General features: G+C 45.6%; 1 protein-coding gene across 1 annotated transcript in view; it reads left to right on the top strand.

Moving 5' to 3' along the window:
• DNAH1 (dynein axonemal heavy chain 1) overlaps window positions 1-18,283 on the top strand; it is a 68,218-nt gene that overhangs the window by 27,827 nt on the left and 22,108 nt on the right. Inside the window, exons 26-48 of the mRNA XM_048316018.1 lie at window positions 548-688; window positions 1,306-1,469; window positions 1,855-1,968; window positions 2,584-2,772; window positions 3,818-3,923; window positions 5,006-5,119; window positions 5,445-5,594; window positions 6,089-6,175; window positions 6,281-6,467; window positions 6,580-6,671; window positions 7,156-7,310; window positions 8,900-9,077; window positions 9,193-9,387; window positions 10,055-10,174; window positions 10,797-10,955; window positions 11,233-11,337; window positions 12,509-12,649; window positions 13,140-13,300; window positions 13,983-14,140; window positions 14,274-14,447; window positions 14,819-14,857; window positions 15,943-16,121; window positions 16,952-17,182. Coding sequence (XP_048171975.1) covers window positions 548-688; window positions 1,306-1,469; window positions 1,855-1,968; window positions 2,584-2,772; window positions 3,818-3,923; window positions 5,006-5,119; window positions 5,445-5,594; window positions 6,089-6,175; window positions 6,281-6,467; window positions 6,580-6,671; window positions 7,156-7,310; window positions 8,900-9,077; window positions 9,193-9,387; window positions 10,055-10,174; window positions 10,797-10,955; window positions 11,233-11,337; window positions 12,509-12,649; window positions 13,140-13,300; window positions 13,983-14,140; window positions 14,274-14,447; window positions 14,819-14,857; window positions 15,943-16,121; window positions 16,952-17,182 — 3,339 coding nt within the window. The remainder of the gene's footprint in view (window positions 1-547; window positions 689-1,305; window positions 1,470-1,854; window positions 1,969-2,583; window positions 2,773-3,817; window positions 3,924-5,005; window positions 5,120-5,444; window positions 5,595-6,088; window positions 6,176-6,280; window positions 6,468-6,579; window positions 6,672-7,155; window positions 7,311-8,899; window positions 9,078-9,192; window positions 9,388-10,054; window positions 10,175-10,796; window positions 10,956-11,232; window positions 11,338-12,508; window positions 12,650-13,139; window positions 13,301-13,982; window positions 14,141-14,273; window positions 14,448-14,818; window positions 14,858-15,942; window positions 16,122-16,951; window positions 17,183-18,283) is intronic.

The raw sequence follows: 18,283 nt of genomic DNA, 5'->3' as shown, positions 1-18,283 counted from the left end.
GGGGCTGGTGAAAGTAATCAAGGCACATGAACTGTTGGTTTCAGTCAGTGCATAGGGGATGCATCTTAGTTCTGGTTTCTGTATAAAAGCTATGCTGGTGTAAAATTGAAATTTCTAATCTAGGGAGGAAGAAAGGCTGAAAAAATAAAGAGGTCTTGGATATTTCTGTTACTTTTTTTTTAAATTCAGACTGAAAATTTGAAAATAGGAAAGTTAGAAAAGGCCAGAGGAGGGGAAACATTCTTTTGGGTCTCACAGATTCCTGCTCTTCAGCTGCTACTGGCTATGTGTAACTGGTTACTGCAGGTGGCATACTGGAGAGAAGGTACCTGCTGTACTCCGTGGCCAGAGAACCTGTGCCTGAAGATTTCTTCTCAGCAAGTGGAGGGGGAAAAAAGGGAAAGCCTCTTGCATGAGAATTCTGTGCTTATTTGTTAATCATGCATCTCAGAGGAAGAGGACATAGAAATAAATAAATAAATAAATAAATAAATGTCTCACCACCTTTTTTCCACCCTTTCTCACACCTGTTTTTTTCTATTTTAAGACTCCACGTACCACATGGGTTTTGCAATGGCCTGGCCAAGTGGTCATTGCTGGCTGCCAGATTTTCTGGACAAAGGAAGTGTCTGAAGCTCTGGAAGCTGGAGATTTGTCCAGCAGGCTTTACCCACAGCTGAGTGCTCAGGTATGAAAATGAATGGAAGGGTGAGATTTTGCCAGATGGAGACTTTTCAGTCCTCAGACCTCAGACAGGTTATAAATACAGCCAGGACAATACTGGTGGGGAAACAGAGACACATTCTTGCATAGCACTGTTCAGGTGAAAAAACAGGTTATCTTCTTAATCATTAGGATATTTGTCATAATAAACCTCAAATATACAGGACTGATAATATGATCACCACCTGAACATTATAACAAGGTGAAAGATAACTTCTCCAGGGTTACCCAAGAAGCCAAAGGTGAAGAACTGAAGTGATGGACAGTGGCAGAAACTGCATCCTTCATATCAGTTCTGTGCATGTAATCACACCTGATACCTGAGAGTTATTAGCTCGGGACTTCATGGTGGCTTAACTCTTTCCTTTCACCTGAACATGGTAGTGGTTTAGGCAAAACTCAGCTCTGAGCCAGTCATGAATAGGATTTGCTTTCTGAGCAACCATTTGTACTTCTGACAAGAGAAGAGGCAGAAGTTGCCTGAGCACAGCCTGTCATCTGAGACTTAGCATGCCCTGAGTTTGATTGCATTGTGTTGGTATAGAATGGATTGCTTCAGGGTACTTTCCTTTCCTTCCCCAGCTGGGAGATTTGGTGGCCCTGGTCCGTGGGAGACTGTCCAAGATGCAGCGAGCAGTGTTGTCAGCTCTTATTGTGATCGAGGTCCATGCCAAGGATGTTGCAGCAAAGCTGGTTGAGGAGAATGTAACGAGCATGAACGATTTTGAGTGGATCTCCCAGCTCAGGTTAGAGAGCACAGCTGTTGAACCTCACCTGGCCTCCCTGGCCAGTCTCCATTCTCCTTGCCCATCAGCTGTGTCCATGACAGATGGAAACAGGAGTTTGAGATGGATCTAGTTTTGATGGCATCTTCTTTGGCAATATGGACTAACCCATACAATGACGTTTCACTGTGAAAAGCCATGTTTCCTGCCCAAGGGGTGCAATGCTTGATCCCAGGTCCTGTGAGAACTCCTGTCCACCCTGCTGTGTTACCTTATCCTTTCTGCTCTTGAGAGGGAAATCCCTTAACATGCAGGTCTCCAAACCTGCAGGCTATAATCTCGTGAGCTGCTGTTTTGTCTGCCAGGCAGTGTTTATCTTTCTGATGTCATGTTCACTCATCATTAGATACTACTGGACGAGGGGAGACCTGTACATCAGAGCAGTCAATGCTGAGTTTATCTATGGCTATGAGTATCTGGGGAACACTGGCCGTCTGGTTATCACTCCCCTCACTGACAGGTAAAGACATTGTTTTCTGGGTAATAAATGCACCTTTTTTCCCTTTATTTTTTTTTCTTCTGGATGAACAGGATTAAACCAAGGATCTGACCATGCAGGTCTTACAGCTTAATATATGTAAATAGAATCCATTTGTACAGTAAAGGACTACCTGAGATGAGTGCACAGGAGCACCCTGACATTGGTTGCTACTGTGTTCCTAGTGATCAGTGCTCAGACTGATTGCTTTCACTCTCCTAATTCTGAATGTAGTGCTCTGACTCATATAAAATGCCTACCTGATAGCTAAGGAGCTCTTCTAGAAACCAGAAGGTAGCAGCTAGTACTCTAGAATATGCAGCAGAAATAATAGTTTTACCCTTTTGTAACTGTCCTTTTTCCAGAGAATGAATGTGTAGCCAGTGGCAGAAGGATTTATCCATTCAGGCCTCCATGAATACTAATCAAGGCCACATAGCTCTAACTCCTTTGCAGAATGCTGCATATCTAAGCAGTTTTGTAGAATAATGAATGATGGATTCCTCCTTGTCTCCAGCTGGATAGATCATATGTCTCCTTGCTGAAATCAGTAGTACAAATGCTTTTTTTCATCATCTGGTCTCTTCTTTGTTGTAGGTGTTATCTGACACTTACAGGAGCTCTGCACCTGAAATTTGGAGGAGCACCTGCAGGACCAGCAGGAACAGGCAAAACAGAAACAACAAAAGACCTGGGCAAAGCACTGGCAATCCAAACTGTAGTATTCAACTGCTCTGACCAACTCGACTTCATGGCAATGGGCAAGTTTTTTAAGGGACTAGCCAGGTACAGTGAAATGCTGAGTGTCTTCGTTGAGGAGTGGGTAGGATACTGGGATGCTGCACACTGGGAATTGTTGAGTATATTTCATAGCAGCCCAAAAGAACAAGCCCTAGCAGAAGAACAAAGCCCTAGCAAGGGGGTTACTGAGTTCCAGAATGAGCAAGGTTACAAAATTCCAGCCAGAAAGGAAGGACAGTTGATCCAATTTTAAAAAGAGAGATAAAAGGAGATCTTTGTTCATTTAAGGCAAAATTAAAATGCTTTGAGCTAATCCACAATGCACTAATCCACCTGTGCAAATGTTTGCAGCTTTGGCCTTTATTTTAATATCATCCATGTTGGACTGAGATTCAGCCCACAAGCTGCTTAATCTTAAGAAGAAGAGAATCTGCTGAGAGTATTCAAAATTGAGCAACCAAGAGAGACTGCTCTAAGCCCTGAGGGATCCTCTCAGAGAGGCTTCTCTCTTCTCTACATTTCAAACAGAGCTGGTCCAATTAGTCTGTTGCACACTGGTGAATCTGAATTAGTTACTCTGACAAAAGCTGATATTCTTTTCTCAGATGTTTTTTTTGTAAGTAATTTAACTTATTTCTTAAGCCATGCCTTGTGGGAAGATCACCTTCCTCATATGCATGCTTCCAGCTTTATACACAGTTTTTCAAACTCTGAAAAATGGACTTAAGAGTTACCTAAACTGTACCTGCTACACTTACAGCTCAGGTACAAACCAGGAATTCAACAGGACAACTCTTTAAAGCTCAAATCTATACCATGCAGAATCTGTCCCAAGCTCTAGGATCAGGTACTGCCATGGTCACTCATTGCATGGCCTGGAATGCACAGTCAGGGTGTCCACTGAGCCAGGACACTGTGGCTGTGTCCCTGTTTGCCGTGGGACATCAGGGCCCTTTTGTGTTTGCTTCTAGTCTCTGTTATGCCTACCCAGTATGCGGATATATAATTTCGAGAGCTAGCTGAACTTCTGACTGCAAGTTTGCTCCTGTGTGGTGTTCCTGATTCCCTTCATTGTTCCTTCCTTGCCCAGCTCTGGTGCCTGGGCTTGCTTCGATGAGTTCAACCGCATCGATATCGAGGTGCTGTCTGTGGTGGCCCAGCAGATCACAACCATCCAGAAAGCACAGCAGCAGAGGGTATGTAAGGAACACGGGGATGCAAAGGCAGGCAAAAAAATCTCCACTGGAGCTAGCTCAGGCAAGTCCTTGTCTCTGCACACTCCTTCATGGAGGACAAGCTTCACTGCTCAGGGGTAACTTGAACAGGCATCCTTGAGGAGAGGTTTGAACGATGTCCTAACTGTGGCACATCGTATCAGTCCATTACGCAGTCAACATCCTCAGGGGAATTTTTAACTTCACCCCAGTCTGAGCTGCCAGAGTTGCCCCTACTCTCACAGCCTGAAGTACCTTTCAGCTTGAACTGTAGTGCCAGCAGACTTTGGTGTGAGAGACACTCTGATACAGATCCACTGAGCTGATAAAAATTGGAGGTGTGATAAAGGCAGCCAGTGTTCTGCCATGAGCTGCCCAGCACCAAATTTGTCTAAATGTGTTAACCAAGCTTTGGTGGATTCACAAAATCCAGTATGTGCAGAAAGAAGTATGTTCATGCACACACAGAGTTGCATTGTAAAGTGAATTGTTGTGCATTGTTGGCTTTAATGGAGATTCAGCTGTCAGCCAGTCTAGCAGCCAGCCTCTGCTTTGTTCTCTGGAGGCCCAGAAGGGTTAAGACCTGAACCTCCTTGACTTTGGCTTGGAATTAGAAACTTGCTCTGTGTAAATTCTTCTGCATTACTTTATCCCCCATCTGAAATTACTACCTACACAGCTTTAAAAAGGATTTAGGTTTCTCTTTGCCCTCTTTGCCATGAATTAATGCAGCTCTGATCTCTAGTGCAAAATAAATGGAAAGACATTTGTTTACAGCTGGAGGGATAGAAGTCTGTTCAAGAGTAAAAAACCGAAAAATAATAATTAACCTATAAATAAATCTTCAACAAGCCCAGTTTTTTATACAAGGAAAAATATTGCTGGTAATACTGGGTTCCTGCAGTGGGACCAGATTGAGTCACTGCAGTTGTGGGCAGCTGTGTTTGTGCTTTATAATTTAACAACTAAAAGCCATTGTTCTCCTCTGGGAAAATTTTGCTTCATTATTTAGTTTGCAGGTCAGGCTCTGTTCTTTGAGGATGATCATATTTTTAATTTTCCAGGTGGAAACCTTCATATTTGAAGGCACAGAGATCCCACTGGTGCCATCCTGTGCAGTCTTCATCACGATGAACCCAGGGTATGCTGGGCGCACTGAACTGCCCGATAACCTGAAGGTGAGGAGGGCAGGCTGCACAGACAGAAAGAAGAGGGGCAGTACAGGTGCTGGGTGCTGCCTGGACCCAGCAGTGTGTCTGTGACAAGGGTTAGGGTGTGACACTTTTGGAAAGTCTCAAGGATCACTTTGAGATTGAAACACTTGTGTAAGGAAATGGCACCGTTCAGATTGCAGTCTGCAGGGATGCTGCAGTGAGAGCTGCCAGGCACACTCATGCTGTGTCCTCCAAACAGTCTGGGATGGATACTCAGCCTTTTCAGTTTGCTGGGAAAAAAGCAAGAAATGCCAGTGTTTTGACGTTGTGTTGGATGTGTATGTTCCAGGCTCTCTTTCGTCCTGTGGCTATGATGGTCCCAGATTACTCCATGATTGCTGAGATCTCACTCTACTCCTTTGGGTTTAATGAAGCCAAAGTCCTTGCAAAGAAGATCACCACAACATTCAAACTGTTGTCAGAACAGCTCAGCTCCCAGGTAGATGCCCTAACGTCCATGAATGTTTTTCGAATGTGAGACTTTCTCAGCCTAGGCATGAAGTACCTGGATGGTTTTCTTGGTACCTTGTGATAGCATATCTCAAAAAGGTCACCACACCCTTTCTTCATCTTCCTTCTTTCTTTCTAATTCTCATTTCTGCTCCTGTGGCTGGACTTGGATTCACCTTAAAGAATATTTAGGGTTACAGTGGCAGGACAGTTGAGCCAAACAGCCCTACCTGCTTTTCGTTCTACCTAGGATTTTTCATCATGCACTTATTCACATCTTCCTCATTCGTAGACTGTACTGCTGAAGACTAATTAGTTGTTTGAAGGATCCTGAGAGCAGACTTGAATGAAGGAGGAATTGTTCTGAAAGCATAACTCTCTCATTTTTCTTTTCTCACCTGTTAACTGAGTGCATGCATAAGTTTACTTTTTTAGGTGGTGCTCCTCTATCTGATGACATTGTTTCCTCTGTGCCTTTTTCAGGACCACTATGACTTTGGGATGAGAGCTGTGAAGACTGTCATCTCAACAGCTGGCAATCTCAAAAGAGAGAATCCTGATATGGATGAGGTAAATGTGCTTGTACTTCACACTGCCATGGACTTATGGGGCCTTTTCTGCATCCTCATATGAGAGGAAAGATCTCTGAAGTCCTGAGTCCTTAAATCCTTGCAGGAGCTGATCTGCCTGCGAGCTATTAGGGATGCCAACGTACCCAAATTCCTGCAGGATGACCTCAAGCTCTTCAATGGTATTGTCTCAGATTTATTTCCAAATATCAGAGAAACACCTGTTGATTATGGCATCCTGGAAGAAGCCATCCGCAAATCCTGCATCCAGGCGAATCTGAAGGATGTTGATGGTGAGGAAAAAGGCTCTCCACAAGCTCCCTCTGGACCTGGGCTTTTAGTCCAGCATGCTGTCCTAGGAAAGAGACTGTTCCCAGACCCACTCTACATCATCTTCCTGTACAGGTTTTGTTACGAAGTGCATCCAGCTGTACGAGACCACCGTGGTTCGTCACGGCCTGATGCTGGTGGGACCAACAGGTTCTGGGAAGACAAAGGTATGAGTGAGACAGTTTGCTGGCCCCAGCAAGCCATCACCTACCTAGTGATGCAGAGGGTTAAGTTTCACAGAAGACCCACACTGGCATTTGAAGCTGCTCTCAGATAGAAGTCAGGGCACAAAGATACTGCCTGTTAGTAAAAATTTATAGCCATGGGGAGGTATATTACTGGTTCACTCTTTTGAGCTGTGAGATTAGACTGAGGCTTATTAGTTCTGCTGCAGGTTTCTAAGGCTGAGACGTATTTTGACCTCTCGAGGTGCTTCAGGCCTCTTGCACAGATGATCTAACTTCCTCCTCCACTGCATGCAGAGTGCTTAATTGCTGCGCTTTTATTTCAGCCAGGTATCTCCTTACTATGATATTACGCTTCACTATGTCTCTTTTCTCACTGCCTTTTGAATGCAGTTGCTGTGAGAGCAAGTGGCTTTGTCGTTCTGGAGCCATGGCAGTTAACTCTCTGTCTGTGCTGCTTTTGCAGAGTTATGAAGTCCTGGCAGCTGCAATGACATCACTGAAAGGTCAGCCTGCAGCTAGCGGCGGGAATTACGAAGCAGTCCGCTACTTTGTACTGAATCCCAAATCCATCACAATGGGCCAGCTCTATGGAGAGTTCAACTTGCTAACGCATGAGTGGTAAAGTACAAAACCTTCTTTCCTTTCTTCCAGACAGAAAACACTTTTCTGGTCTTGAGCATCTTCTCTTCAAGGCTGAGAACCGTTTGGGGTGGTGGCATAAAACCAGAAGCGATCAAGTCCTTATCCCCACCAAGCTACAATAGCCAGTCACGGCGATTTAAGCTGACATCCCTCATTGTGTGCTTGGCCTGTCTGCCAGCACATGCCCAGACAGTTCCTGCAGCTCAGCTCACAGCATTAACTGCAGAACAATAATTCAATAGCTGTGGAGCACATGCCTCTGCTCCTAAGATACAGCAGCTTAAAAACATTTGTGTTGCTTCTGAAGAAAAGTGACCTCTGGACTGCGCACTTGAATTGTTCTGTATAAATACTCTGGTATCCTTGAGTGATGAGGAATGACTTTGAGGCATAAAGCGGCATTTCATTCCCGTTGCCAGGGCTCCTGCTTGCTTACATGGTTTGGAAACAAGAACCAATAGCCCACTTGCCCTCTTTACAGCCAGGTGCTACTGCTTATGTTTCCATATGTGACCTGAGGTTGACTTTGCAGCTCGCTTTATCCATAAGCTAGGATGTGAGAAGCAGTGTGACTCTCCCTTTGGCCCTGTCAGCCAGCACTTGTTTCAGGGCAAAGCTAAAGACTGTGTTCTGTAAAATGAGGGAAACTAAATATGTATGAAACTAACTACCTCTAGGAAAAGTGCAAGCAAGTAAACATTACTGATGCCGTGACCAGAACTTCCCAGCTTAGGATCTGGTACATATTTACTGAAGGACATTTTATAGGAGTTCCAGTTAAGCTCAACAGTTTATTTATGACGTGACTCTACCCGAGGGCAGCACACAGGCATGTCAATGTGACAAAAAGAAAAATACAGCAGTCATTAAAATATATTTACAGACAAATCCATCTGTTTTAATCAGCTGGGCCTTAGAACAGACTCTTTTCCCTTGATCTCAGTAACAATACTCTGGAAGTCACTAGTACTAGAAAAATAACAAATAAATATTTAATAGTGGGAGTAGAGTCCAGAGTCTGAATGGAAACTACACTCCAGGTTTCCATGTACAGATTAAATTCTTGTTGTCAACAGCCAGCATTCCTTGTGTCTGCTCTGCTGGTCACCAGCTCCAGTGCCACCCGGGTTCACAGGCAGCAGGGGATGGGGAACTTCAGTTATAAAGAGGGTAGGGTCATGCTCTTTAGCCTGGATTTATCCCTGTAACCTAGAGAAAAAGAGAAAAAGACACACCTCCAGAGAGCAGATAACCTGCCTATGACCTGAACTGGATGCTAGCAAGGCCTCTTTACTCTTCACTGAGGACAGAGATGTTAAAGGGAAGGTTGACATGTTAGTTAAATGACATGAATTCCAGATTCTAATGCCCAAAAAAATTGTTTTGAGGTGTCACTCAGGCTGAGATGTGTCTCAGTAAAAAAAAGAATGAGGTGGACTTTTTTGCAGCTCATGGATAACGGAGACACATGAACCCAGATTAGATTGCCTTTTGTGGTGGGAACTTTGCCATTTATTTCAGCAAAACCAGAACAGGCCAAGCCCTGCCTTCCTCCTGCCTTTCAGGACAGATGGGATCTTTTCCACACTCATCCGTCGGGGAACCGTGGCCACTGACTCCAACAAGAAGTGGTACATGTTTGATGGGCCAGTGGATGCTTTGTGGATTGAGAACATGAACACAGTACTTGATGACAATAAGAAGCTGTGCCTCAGCTCAGGGGAGATCATCAAGATGACAGAGGTAACTCATCCCTCCCGCTTTTGCTGCCTGTTTTCTGTACTCCTTCCTCCCTGCGCTGAAATACATATCAAAACCAAGCAGGTCCTTATCCTTTCTTTTCTTCTATAATTTCCAGAGCATGACCATGATGTTTGAAGTCCAGGATCTGGCTGTTGCTTCCCCTGCCACAGTTTCCCGCTGTGGCATGGTTTACCTGGAACCCAGCATTTTGGGGCTGGAGCCCTTCATTGAATGCGGGCTGAAAAATATGCCAGACATCATGCAGCGCTTCTCACAGAAGCTGGAATCTCTCTTCAAGAGATTCCTCCAGGTGAGCTACCGTTCTATTCCAGCCTTTCCATGTCAGCTTGGATATCAACCAGCCCAGACTTGTCAAGGCCTGGATTTAAATGCCATTGTGGGAACATTTCATACCAGCATAATACCTATCATAGAAACTTCTCTGTGAATTTTGTGGCTTTAATAGAGGTTACTCACTGATCTCTGTAGATGTGACTAAGTCTTATTGGTCATTATAGTTGGTTTTATTTCATTTTAAAATTATCTTCTGGACAAAGCAATCCCTAGTGCAGTTTCATAGCTTACAGTGGAGTACCTCCAGGGAGAAGGTTGTACAAGCAAGTCTTGTTATTTCTACTCTGCTGATAAGCCATTATTTTAATGAAGAACCTGGAGCTGCAAAGGAAAGCTCTGAAGGGAGCAAACCCTTAAACAGCACAGATAGCACAAGATGAACGTAACTGTTGCACAGAACCAAAAGGGAGGCCCAGAGGTTTCTTGGTGTTAAGACTTGAACAAGGGGTTCAGCTTGCTTTTCTCCAGACAAAACAGTAGTACTTGGGATGCAGTTGGAAATGGCAGCATTCTCAGTCACACTCTCCCTGCTAAACATAACATGATGGAGGTGAGCAAGAAGATAAAACCATAGACAGCTGTGCTGGATGGTGACACTAAGCTGTCCCTGCCTGTCTTTCCAGGAGGCCATCGACTTTATACGAAGCTCTGTGAAGGAGGTAATTGCCTCAACAGACAGTAACCTCACAAGGAGCCTCCTCGTGCTCTTGGAATGTTTGTATCAGCCTTTCGTTCCCATTAAGGTAGATTTTGCTACCTCTATCACTGTTACTTGTGCCTGTAACTCTTAAGGACACTAAGTAATGGAAAGGGTTAGTCACCAGAGAGCAAGATGTTGGTGCAGAAAGGTCGTGCTGTAGCTCATCTATGTGGCAGAAGGTAATACAACATCCAGCAAAGCACAAGTAAACCTGGAAGGATTATGCTCTGCCCACTGAAGGAACACAAGATAAGCTCCATGCCTACCAGGCTGGAGGGTAGAGGTTCACTTTTATTTATAGCAGTGGGAATTGGAGAATGAGTGGAAAGCAGAGATCAGAGCTGAGCAGTGATGCACTTCAGATTGCAAGTCCTTTGAGAATTAGCATTGAAGAAGGCTGGGCAATTTTCAAATTAAAAACCTAAGACTAAATTCTTCTCCCAGCTCCTGTTGAGTGATGTTAGTTCAGCAAAGAGAGTCTCTCAAGTACACCAATGAAACAACAAATTTTAATCCACAGAATGTATTAACAAGGCCTGTGAAAAACTGGCTAGAAAAAACTACATAGAAGCTAAATAGAGTTATGAGCAAATTAAGGAGAGTCTGGGGTTTGTGTACCTCAATTACACTTGAGAATTTTTCTTCTGCTTGTCTCTGGTTCTAAGGGATTTAAGACGATTCCCCGGGAGAAGGTTGCTCGTATGGGAGAGCTGATCGAACCTTGGTTTATATTTGCCTTGATCTGGAGTGTGGGCGCTACTGGAGACTCCGCAGGTCGTGAGGCCTTCAGCTCATGGCTCAGGAATAAGATGGCAAAGGAAAGGGTGAGTAAAGGAAAAGCCGATCTTCTCTCGTTATAGAAGAATTAGTAGTGAGGAATGGGGATCAGAGCTGAATGCCTGGAGGCTTTGGATGGACTTCCTCTTGGCATCTGGTATGCCACTTTCTCAAAGGGACCTCTGGAGCTGGAAGTTCTGGGAGAGACCTGAGCCCCCTGGCCTGGGTAGCATCCCATTAGTAAAGTCTTCCTTGAAGTAGTGCATATCCTCCTGAGAATTCAGCTGAGTGGCAGCCAGGTTCACCACAGCTTTATTCTCACAGATCCGGTTACTCTTCCCAGAAGAAGGACTGGTTTATGACTATAAACTGGATGATGCTGGACTTAGCAGTACTGAAGAAGATGTGGATGAGGAAGTAGTTAGAGAGGTAAAATATTTCATTTTTTATTCCAAGCTAGGTAATTTAGGAGGAGGGACCAGGAAGCAACACAGTCCTACAGGATTTGGTAGGATTTTCTCATCAAGGGCAAATAAGAAAGGCCTAAAGGAAGCAAACAAGAATGTTTAAATCAAAATTAAGCTTTTCATTGAATCAAGAAGGCAGTTTCTTGCCTTCAGAGTTGTGAACCAGATCTTTCAAAGCTGAGCCAAGAGCTGGTCAGTTGAGACCTGAGTGCCCATGTCAGTGCTCAGAAAAGTCAGAGGTGGCACAGGTGTGGCTGCTGGAGGACAGGGAGAAGCTCAGACGGATAGATCTGTCTGTGTTAGAAAGCAGTGAACAACAGCAGAAGAGCTGTGTGCAGCAGAGTCTGGAGTAGCAGCAAGGCAGACAAATATTCCATCTTTTTCACAAGAGACAGCAGTGTAGGGCATGTCAGGGTCATCTTGACTGACAGTCACCAGACTCTGGGCTAAAATGAATTTAAAAAGGAGGGAAAATGCTTCCCCTTCCTGAAGTGAAAGAAAAGAACCCTACATGAGTGTCAGATGCTTAGCAGAAGGTGCCAGTGTGGTCTCAGTGGGAAGGCCACATGGGGTGGTCAGGAATGTAGATTTTCTCCTGTATTCTCCAGCACAGCCCTGGCAGAACCTCTGTCTCATTTGTATGGTGGCCTCTGGGAGGTTCATCTTCAGCTTCCATCTAGCACAAGGGATCCATGTCTTGTACAAGTAGAAAATCTCACGTGCCTCTGAGTGCAACGTGGGCGATGGCACGGAATGGGAAGACAGGATCCCAGATAAGCCCCCTTCAGCCCTCTGCCAGGGGCAGAATTCCTGTTCTTGCAAATACCACAAGTGCTCCATCCCGCTTTGATCCCAATTCTCAGGAGGGAGGGCAGGTGTGTCGCTGCTGGGGCAATAACCTCTAACTCTTGGGCTCTGTCCCTCCCAAAAGTAACGAATCGAACACTCCCAGCATTGCCATACAGAAAGGTAAGGGTGGCAAGACTCAACAGAGGGGCTGGAAACCTGAATTTCTCATCAGAATCCAAGCTATTACACAGGGACTGGTGACAGGGAAAAGAGCAGCAATAGTTTTCCTTTTCCTAGAAGGGATAGATGCAATTGCCCCCTCTAAGCGGACTCCAATCTTTCAGGTGCGCTGGGAGGTGTGGCTGGATGCTGCAGCAAAGTTCACCATGGTTCCAGACACCAACTTCTGTGACATTATTGTGCCCACAATGAACACAGTCCGAATGGCCTATCTGCTGGAGCTGTTGCTCACCAACTATAAGCCAGTATGTGCCCAGCCTTGTCTTCGAATTTTTGATTCAGCCTCTTCCTCTCCCAGTGCAGTCAGAACTTAACAGCTACCTAATACTTTGAGATTGTTTCCCACTCCCACAGATTTGTATTCCTCTGCTCCAATCTGTGTTTAAACACTAGGAGTTATCCATTCAGTCCCCAGGCACCATGGCAGCACCCCAAAGGCATATCAACACTCAGCTGTTCAATCAAAACACAGCAATTGCTAGATAGCCCATCACCATCCCTCTTTACCTGTTTCCTACAGTTCCATTTCATATTTCTCTGGTTGGATTCCATCCACACCAAGAGACGTTGGTGTTGGGCAGCTGACCTTACTGAAGAAGCAAGGCCAACAGTCCTCTCCCAACCTTTAAATGCCTAAAAGAGCAGTAATCTGCATTTCCTCCAGCAAATGTCAGAGTGCTGGGAAACACAGACTGCTTGCCTGTGATTATGCTGCATTGCTGATTGTGCTTCTAGGTTCTCTGCATTGGTCCCACTGGCACAGGGAAAACTCTCACAATTGCAGACAAGCTTTTGAAGAACTTGCCTAACAAATACATCACCCACTTCCTGATGTTTTCAGCACGCACCTCTGCTAACCAAACCCAGGATCTCATCGACAGCAAATTGGATAAGAGGCAAGATTCCTTTCTGTGTGTGCAAGGGCAGTATCCCTGAGCTCAGTGTTTCTATCAACTGGGCTATTTAGTTTCATCCCAAGACCTGAAGGGGCCCTGAGCATGTACAGCTGTGGATAACAAGTACTCCACACAGCACATCTGAGCTGGGATTGTGAGGGCCAATAATAGCTTGTTATAATGGCAGGAAAGTGAGAAGGATTAGTGAGGGTTGGTAAAAGTTGCTCCAATTCTAGTTATTCCAGAAATACTACATTTCACAGCACAGGTGTTTGCAAACCCTGGTGTGGGATCTTTACAGAAAGTGATGAAGGGAGAAAATGTGGCTGCCCACCCGCAGTCCTACTCCCCACAGTAAACAGCTTCCATTTCGCCTCCCTGGTCAGCCGCTGGTTGGAAGTTTCCAACAGGTTCATGGGCTCAAGCTTTGCTTTTATATGCACCCATTTACTCCTTGGCATTTTGCATAAGTAGACAAAATTTCACCCGTGCTTGGAAAGAAGCTTGGAACATCGCTCCAGATCTTTTCCATGCAAAGGCCCTTACAAAGGAGTGTATCAAGTGTAAAAATAGCTGAAACTGTTGACTCAGGAAGCATCCAGAGGAAAAAAAGATGCTTTTGGATCAAGTTAGGAGTACGTTTGCAATAGGAGTTGTCCTGACACTGGTTCTGTCCTTGCAGGCGGAAGGGAGTGTTCGGGCCTCCAGTTGGTCGGTACTTCATCTTTTTTATCGACGACTTGAACATGCCCATGCTGGAGCAGTACGGAGCTCAGCCACCCATCGAGCTGCTGCGGCAGTGGATGGACCACCAGGGCTGGTACGACCGGAAACAGATCGGTATGAGCCAGATCCTGTGCCCAGAGCTCTTGGCAAGAGTTGGCCTGTTAGATACGTGTACCTGCTGTGGAGATTTCTGGCGAGGGTTTTTAGCTACAACTCAGCATTCATTCCTGATTTTGCACTCTCCAAGGTACTTTTAAGAGGCTGGTAGATATTAATTTTGTCTGTGCCATGGGACCTCCTGGAGGGGGAAGGAATCCTGTCACCCCACGCCTCACTCGCCATTTCAACTACCTCTCCTTCACCGAGATGGATGACAGCAGCAAGAAGAAGATCTTCTCCACCATCCTCGGCAGCTGGATGGGTAAGTCCTGCAGAAAACTGCCACCTTCTCCTCATGTTGCAAGTCAACCAGATGATAATGGAGTTTGGAACGGGAGGAATTAATATTGATGATCTGATCAGTGTTGAAAACTGGAACTTGGAGTAGTTGCTTGAAGATGCTTTAGGGAAAGTGTTTTATGAGGCTTAGCAAACAGAGAGCTCATACACTGTTTAGTCTCAGGGCCAAACTCAGCTGGTGCAAATCAGCAAACTTTAGCTTTGGCTTTCACTGTTGCTTATGTTATCCTATAGCCTGGGCCTTTCAAAGAGGATTTTTTTTTGTGATGGACAATGCAGATATTCTTAACCTCAATAGGTTAAGCTGGAACTCATTTTTTTGTCTTTTTCTAGATGGACTCCTAGGAGAAAAAAGTTACAGAAATCCAGTGCGTAAGTAAGAGCAGAAAGATGAGAGAGACTGTGAACAGAACAAGCTGGTGGGCACAGCATGGCACAACTTACCTGTGCTCTCAGCAGGCAGACACTTGCCCAGACAACAGCCTTCTGTGGAAGCAGAGCCTTCTGTTACTCTCCATCTGCTGCAGCCTGTAGACAGCTGAGTAGGGTGGATCTGAGCATGGTGCTACAGCCACCATGAAAAAAGGGTTCATTTGGAGTGAAATGAGTCCTCTTATACTTGACAGGGTGGGAATTTAGGATCATCTTTGCAAATATGCCCTCATCTGCAAATATGCCAGTAGAAAGGAGTGAGAATAGTCAGCTATGGGAGAAGCAAAGCAGAGCTTTCTGAGTGCTTGCAATATTCAGAAGCACCAGTACCTGACTGTGATTTCAGGGGCACACTGAAACATCTAGCTGCAGTTTAGAGAGAAACTAAAGGATTTTTGAAATAATGCAAAACAATGCAAAATGCTGGGGTGTCACAGGGCTCTACTTCTCCAGGAGTGTTTGTAATAAGCTTCATTGGGAGAAAAAAAATAATTATGCTCTAAAACTGGCAGCTGTGTTTAAACCTTGCCAGACTGTTGCATAAGAAATTATTCCTCAGTGGCTTTGCATTTGCTGGGCATAGTAAATTGCAGGGGGTTTAGCTAAGAGGGCACTCACACCTTCTAGCTTAAAAGTAGCTGAGATTTCACTGCAGGAATGCAAGGAGGGAGAAGGAAAATCCGTCTGGAATATTTCAGGTAGGCATCAATTACCTGTCTGGCAGTGCCTCCTCTGTTCCTGGGGGGCATGAAGTCTTCACACCACAGAATCATTGTGAAACATTCTTCCACTCCCAAATTTGATTCACATTAGTTGATAAACCCACTGGCAGCTGTCCACTGCAGTGAGCAGGTGCTTGGTCAGGTCCCTCAGTGTGTCTGCCGAAAAAAGCAGAAGAAAGTGCATTTCTGCCCAAGTCCTAGCCAGCACCTCTGACACTCAGAGCCACCTTCCTGCACTGCAAGGACCTTCTCAGCCCAGAGTCACTATCCTGACATCCTCTCCCACTATTTCTGTCTCTGCAGCAGGAGCAGATGCAGTAAAAGACTTGAATGAGCCCTTAGTAGATGCCACAATCTCCGTGTATTTGACCATCACATCCCAGCTGCTGCCCACGCCAGCAAAGTCACATTACACCTTCAACCTGAGAGACCTCTCAAAGGTGTTCCAGGGCATGCTCATGGCTGAGCCCAGCAAGGTCGAGGTGAGTCCTCCCATCAGCACAGCCCTGCCACCCAGGGCAAGACCAGAAATGTTCTAGTTGAGGCCTCATCCACAGGCCTGAAAACAGGCTTCAATTTCCCTTTGGAGATGCATTTTGATACTGCTCAATGGGTGTGGTGGCCTCCCCTTTGGCTATTGCTTAGTACCAGTAGAAGGCAGACCCCCCTTTCATCACAGGCCTTCCTTGGCGTGGTGAAGCAGGTGAGTGGCCACAGGGAGTCAGTAGGACACAGCCCACCCATTCAGGGCTGGATGGAGCCATGGGGGATCAGACAGGGACCAAGCAGGGGCAGAAGTGTTGTTCTATTACCTGCTTCTGTCAGTGGAGGCTTCTGCCCCTTCAGCTCTCCTGAGGACCTTGCTCTGGCTCCAGCCTGGCCAGTAGAGATTGAATTATCACTGGAAGTACTTAAGGCCCTAAGTACTATAGGTTCTGTGCTATCAACCAAGTAAGAGGATCTTTCATAAAACACACAAGAAAACCGTAAAAATTAAATCAAACTGGGGAAAGATAAAAACAAAGAACATAAAATTTAAATCTCTCGAAGAAAGCCTGACATATGGACAAATAGAGGAGGATAAGCTGAAGCTGTAATGAGCTCTCTGCAAAGCAGCTGTTTTGACAAGAGTTGTTTTTGAGAGGAGAAGGGAAAGCAGCTTCCTCCGCCCAGTTCTTTCTCCGCTCCAGCTGCCTTCTAACAGGAGTGGAGCTGGCCACATGCTGGGCAGGAACCAGCTTTCCTGACAGCAACGCTCATAACACTTCTCTGCTTCTCTCACGGGGGCTGTTTTGCTGGGATTTCCTACCAGAACAAAGAGCACCTGCTGAGATTGTGGTACCATGAGAGCTGCCGAGTGTTCCGTGATCGCTTGGTCAGCGACGAGGACCGGAGCTGGTTTGACAACCTAATGACGAAGAAGATGGAGGAGTTTGGCACCACTTTTAAGGAGGTCATTCCCACGCTGCCAGTTCTGTTTGGAGACTTCATGGAGCCAGGTGCCAATGTCAAAGTATACCAAGCAATCGACAGCCAGGATAAGGTAAGGACCCTGGGAATCGCGTTGTGAACTACGTTCACATCTTCCCGGTCTTCTATAAACAATGGAAAACAGTAATAGTAACAATGGCAGTGTTTTAATTGGAGGTGTCTGAAACCACAAACCCTCCCAGGGGTCTCTTGAGAAATCCTACCCCATATATGAACAGTGGCTGCATGTGTTGTGATGGGCAGTTGAGGTGGAACAAGCTGTCTCTTCATTGCAATCCTGGAGGCAGCCTGCTATGCCAAATCTCCCAAATGAGCCACACATGGGAGAGAAAAGTGAAATTTGCTGGAAAGAAATGGCACATTACCCCCAAACAATACTATTTTTGCCATTAAAGACTTCACAATTGACCTTTACAAGTAATTAATGTTACTGCCAGACTCCCTGTTGGAGAAGATACTGGGAGTACTTGGGTAGTGGTAATTAAGCAAAGGCAATGAGTGGTGCCTTTTGCTCTCATTATCAGAAACAGATGATTATTCTGTCGTCTCTCCTCTTGTGATAGCTGTGTGACAAGGACTGGTAATTAACTGAGCTTTCCAATCCCTTTCACAAAGTAGGTAGGCCTGTCCTCCACCGAGACAGCCAGACTTAGAGGCAGCTGCACAGTCCCCACTGATGCACACAGCACTTAGGCATCTAGGCAGGGATCTCAGCACTGTATGAATTCCAGCTAGTGTTGCTTTCACAGTGAGATTGGTGAGGGGGTAGGATCAAATCCCAGATGTCTTCATGCTTCATCTCCTTCTCTGGCCTGAGGGTGCTGTTGAAGAGAGCCCTGGGAAGGGCAGGAGAAACTGCTTCTGCAGCTATTCCATGTGATGGCTGGACTGGGAGAGGAGTGTGTTACTGTACCCATCTACAGCCAGTGTTGTTTTCTTTCCCGGCACCTGTGCTTTCCAGCCAGGATCCTAACCACAGGATTCAGCAGCAGGCAGTGGTCAGCTATAGAGCAAGGGAGCTAACCCAGAGGGAAGCCTTGGAGCAGTATGGATCAGGCAGCCATAAGCTCTTTTATTTTGAACTACACCCTGCTGTTGCTCAAGGCAAACAGCACTGTTGGGAACAGCAGACTATAGTCACTTGCCTGAGTCA

This window comes from Corvus hawaiiensis, chromosome 11, assembly GCF_020740725.1.
Source record: "Corvus hawaiiensis isolate bCorHaw1 chromosome 11, bCorHaw1.pri.cur, whole genome shotgun sequence".
NCBI classification, from domain to species: domain Eukaryota; kingdom Metazoa; phylum Chordata; class Aves; order Passeriformes; family Corvidae; genus Corvus; species Corvus hawaiiensis.
Note: the sequence above shows the minus strand (reverse complement) of the source record. Positions and strands in the feature narration are given on the sequence as shown.